The 3,347-nt window shown below is 37.9% G+C and overlaps 1 protein-coding gene across 1 annotated transcript; it reads left to right on the top strand.

The window, feature by feature from the left end:
• Nucleotides 1–2,076: 2,076 nt before the first annotated feature.
• LOC106320000 (probable disease resistance protein At1g12280) lies at nt 2,077–2,908 on the top strand. The gene is made up of 2 exons (XM_013758369.1): nt 2,077–2,204; nt 2,282–2,908. Exons 1-2 carry the CDS (start codon nt 2,140–2,142, stop codon nt 2,652–2,654), a joined length of 438 nt encoding a protein of 145 aa, XP_013613823.1. The 5' UTR covers nt 2,077–2,139; the 3' UTR covers nt 2,655–2,908.
• Nucleotides 2,909–3,347: the final 439 nt, after the last annotated feature.

A 3,347-nucleotide genomic window follows, 5' to 3' on the forward strand; every position in this document is an offset into this window, starting at 1 on the left:
TATTAAAGGGACCATTGCGATACTCCTACTTATGTTTATGGTCTAACTATGAAGGTGGTCAATGCGGTAGTACATGGAAGGGATCATGTTGTAGAATGATGTTCGACCGCCATGACTCTCATTGATTACAAGATAAGTTAAGACACTTATGATGACCAAATGAAAAAATAAAGTTATAGCATATTATGCCGGCCTTATGATTCCATAAAGAAAACATTAGTGGATCTCACTAACGACTAAGTGGGAGACTGTAAGGAATATTTCCTTTCCCTATTATATGGTCTTATAGTTATCCGTTTTCTATTGGAATATTGATATTCCTTAATATATTTGGTGACCAATGAAATTAGAAATAAATGAGTAATTCCTAATTTATCTTTACCTTGATGGACGGTTGAGATTAATCTAAAGAAAACCCTAAAGAGAAATTAAGTCCTCTCTCCAACTATAAATACATATCTTTAGACCATCATAAAGATATCCTAAAAGCAACATAACTAACGTTATAGGCGAGGCGAGAGAAACCTAAGAGTTCCTAAGAAGAGATTGAGCTGTTCATCTTCCATTCAAGATTCAATCCATTCAGGAAGATTTCTCAGGTAAAATGAATCCAAGTAACTCTATAAACATTCATATGATTCTATTATGTGATTAACCTAGATGTTTAAAGATCTTAGGGTTCATGTAAATTTAACTTACACGCTGGAGATGTATATGTGTGGAATTGAGGAGATAAATGTCAAGAGGAGTACATCATCATTGAACAAAAGTCCAACAACTCCAAGCTTCCCAAACCTCTCTACAGTGCATTTATTTGATTGCTATGGTCTAAAGGAATTGACATGGCTTTTGTTCGCACCAAACCTTAAGGTTCTTAAGGTTAATAGTTTAATTCATGTAGAAGATCTAATCAGCAAAGAAAAAGCTGCGAATATTCTCACAGAGGAGGAGGCATGCATACCATCATTCCTTTTCGGAAACTAGAGCATTTAAAAGTGGGTAGTTTGCGACAGCTGAAGAGCATCTACTGGAGTCCTCTCCCTTTCCCACGTTTGAGAAAATTCAGCATACAAATGTGTCCAAATCTGAGAAAGCTTCCATTGGATTCCAAAAGTGGCAGCAGCATAGCAGGTGAAGAGCTTGTCATACATATTGTAGAAAGATACTGGATGGATACGGTTGAATGGGAAGATGAAGCCACTAAAGAGCGTTTCCTACGTTCCATCAGATATTATTATTGAGCCACATCAGGTTTTCCAAAATTTGTCTCAACTGTCATATTGGTCTGCTGCTCTGTTTGCATCCACATTCAAAAAATTTGGTGTTTTCTTATCAAATTATTTGCCATATGTTTTTCATATCTATTCCAAGTTTATTGATTGTTTGGTGTGAATTTTATTACTTTCAAGAAAACTTGACAAAAAAAGATCATCCAGTTCCGCTTTGTAATTGCTTCTATACTCGTGTGTTTTGTTTCTGAGCTGAGCGCCATTTGTGAAGATGGTTGTAGCGATTTTGCAGAACTAGAGAGGGATCTTGGCATTTGCATCAGGTGTTAATGGTCCCTACCTACCCATGTTTGAGCGGTAATGCAAGTTGTAAATTTTGACAGATGTATCAGAATTAAACAACGTTACTAAAAATATCATAATCATTGAAAAGTCTAGATTTTCTTTTCTTGCCACAGTGCCATCAGTGACATCAATACAATAACACCTTTGCATTGTTTTGCCCACTATGTGTGGTTTTTCCCTCTGAATCTCTCTTATTCCTCTCTCTTTGCTGTAAAGGGAGATTTATTCTTGACTCCATGCCATGTGCAGGGCCGTGCCTGAAGATTGATGGGCTCCAAGCCAAAAAATATCTAGGCCAATAATTAATATGTTGAGAAACAGTAAAAAAGAAAGCTTGTGGGAAGGTTTGAACCTATGACGTTACGATGTGAGAAGAAAATGTAAACACCACCAGATTACAATAGAATTTTTGAATAAATTTGGCCTCTAAATTAATTAATATAAAAAAGGCCCCAAGCCAATGCTTGCTTAGCTTGCATCCAGGACCGGCCCTGGCCATGTGATCAAGTGGTGAATCTAACTGCTCTGCAGAAAGAAATAGAAGTGCTCAAGGCAAAGCGAGAAGATGGGCAAAGAAGGATTTGCAGAGAAGAGTTTACAGGACGTCGTGAAAGGCTTTCTCTGGTCCAGGTATGGCTTACTAATGTCCTCAACACCGAGACCAAATTCAATGATCTGCTTAGCACTAATAAAGTTGAGCTTCAAAGGCTGTGTCTTTGTGGGTTCTGCTCTAGAAATGTGAGATTGAGCTATCTTTATGGAAAAAGTGTTGTTATGATGCTGAAGGAGGTTGAGAGTCTCAGTTCTCAAGGAGAGTTTTCTGAGGTGACTGAGACAATTTCGGTGGCTAAGGTGGATGAGATGCCTGTTCAACCCACCATTGTTGGTCAAGAAACAATGCTCGAAAGGGTATGGATTCATCTCATGGAAGGAGGAGTCGAGATTGTGGGTATGTATGGCATGGGTGGAGTAGGCTGCTTTGAGGTTATCATATGGGTTGTGGTGTCTAAAACTCCAGAGATCCATAGGATTCAAGGAGACATTGCCAAAAAGCTAGGCCTTGATGGGGGAGAGGAGTGAGACCAAAAGAATGAAACCAGAGAGGCCTTGATATACACAATGTCCTCAGGAGGTGAAAGTTTGTGCTGTTGCTGGATGATATATGGGAGAAAGTGAATTTGAAAGCCGTTGGAGTCCCACATCTAAGCACGTCTCGTTCTAGAGATGTTCCGCAGCAGAGCAACTTTGAAACCGCTTATATCCTCAGACATTGTAGTTTCTTGTTATGGTAGTTTTTGTCTTGGCCTTGGGTTCCTGACTAGGAGTTTGCTTTGTTTCTTGTTAGGCCTGGGCAAAATAACCGGAACCGAAGAACCGAACCGGAACCGAACCGAAATACCCGTAACCGGAACCGGACCAATACCCTCAAATATCCGAACGGCTCTTATATTTTTATATCCGAAATAACCGAACCGAACAGGAACCGAACCGAGAACCGAACGGATACCCGAATATATAAAAATATTAATTATATATACATATAACATCACTAAATATATATTTTTAATTTAAAATTTTATTAAAAGTATTTGAAAATAGTTGAGGATAACCAAATTATTATAAATTATCCAAACTACCCGAAAGTATCCGAAACTATCCGGATAGTTTTATCCGAAATATCCAAAGTAATCCAATATCCAAAATTTTTATGTAAATCATCTTAATTATTTGATATTTTACCTTAAATAACCGATATTTTATCCAAATTATCCG

Source organism: Brassica oleracea, unplaced genomic scaffold (assembly GCF_000695525.1).
Source record: "Brassica oleracea var. oleracea cultivar TO1000 unplaced genomic scaffold, BOL UnpScaffold00758, whole genome shotgun sequence".
NCBI classification, from domain to species: Eukaryota; Viridiplantae; Streptophyta; class Magnoliopsida; order Brassicales; family Brassicaceae; genus Brassica; species Brassica oleracea.

Bases quoted from the DNA above. Each gene is read 5' to 3' on its own strand.
- LOC106320000 (XM_013758369.1), top strand. From the start codon at position 2,140: ATGGGCAAAGAAGGATTTGCAGAGAAGAGTTTACAGGACGTCGTGAAA. The intron at 2,205-2,281 runs GTATGGCTTACT...TGAGCTTCAAAG, and splicing joins AAAGGCTTTCTCTGGTCCAG to GCTGTGTCTTTGTGGGTTCT.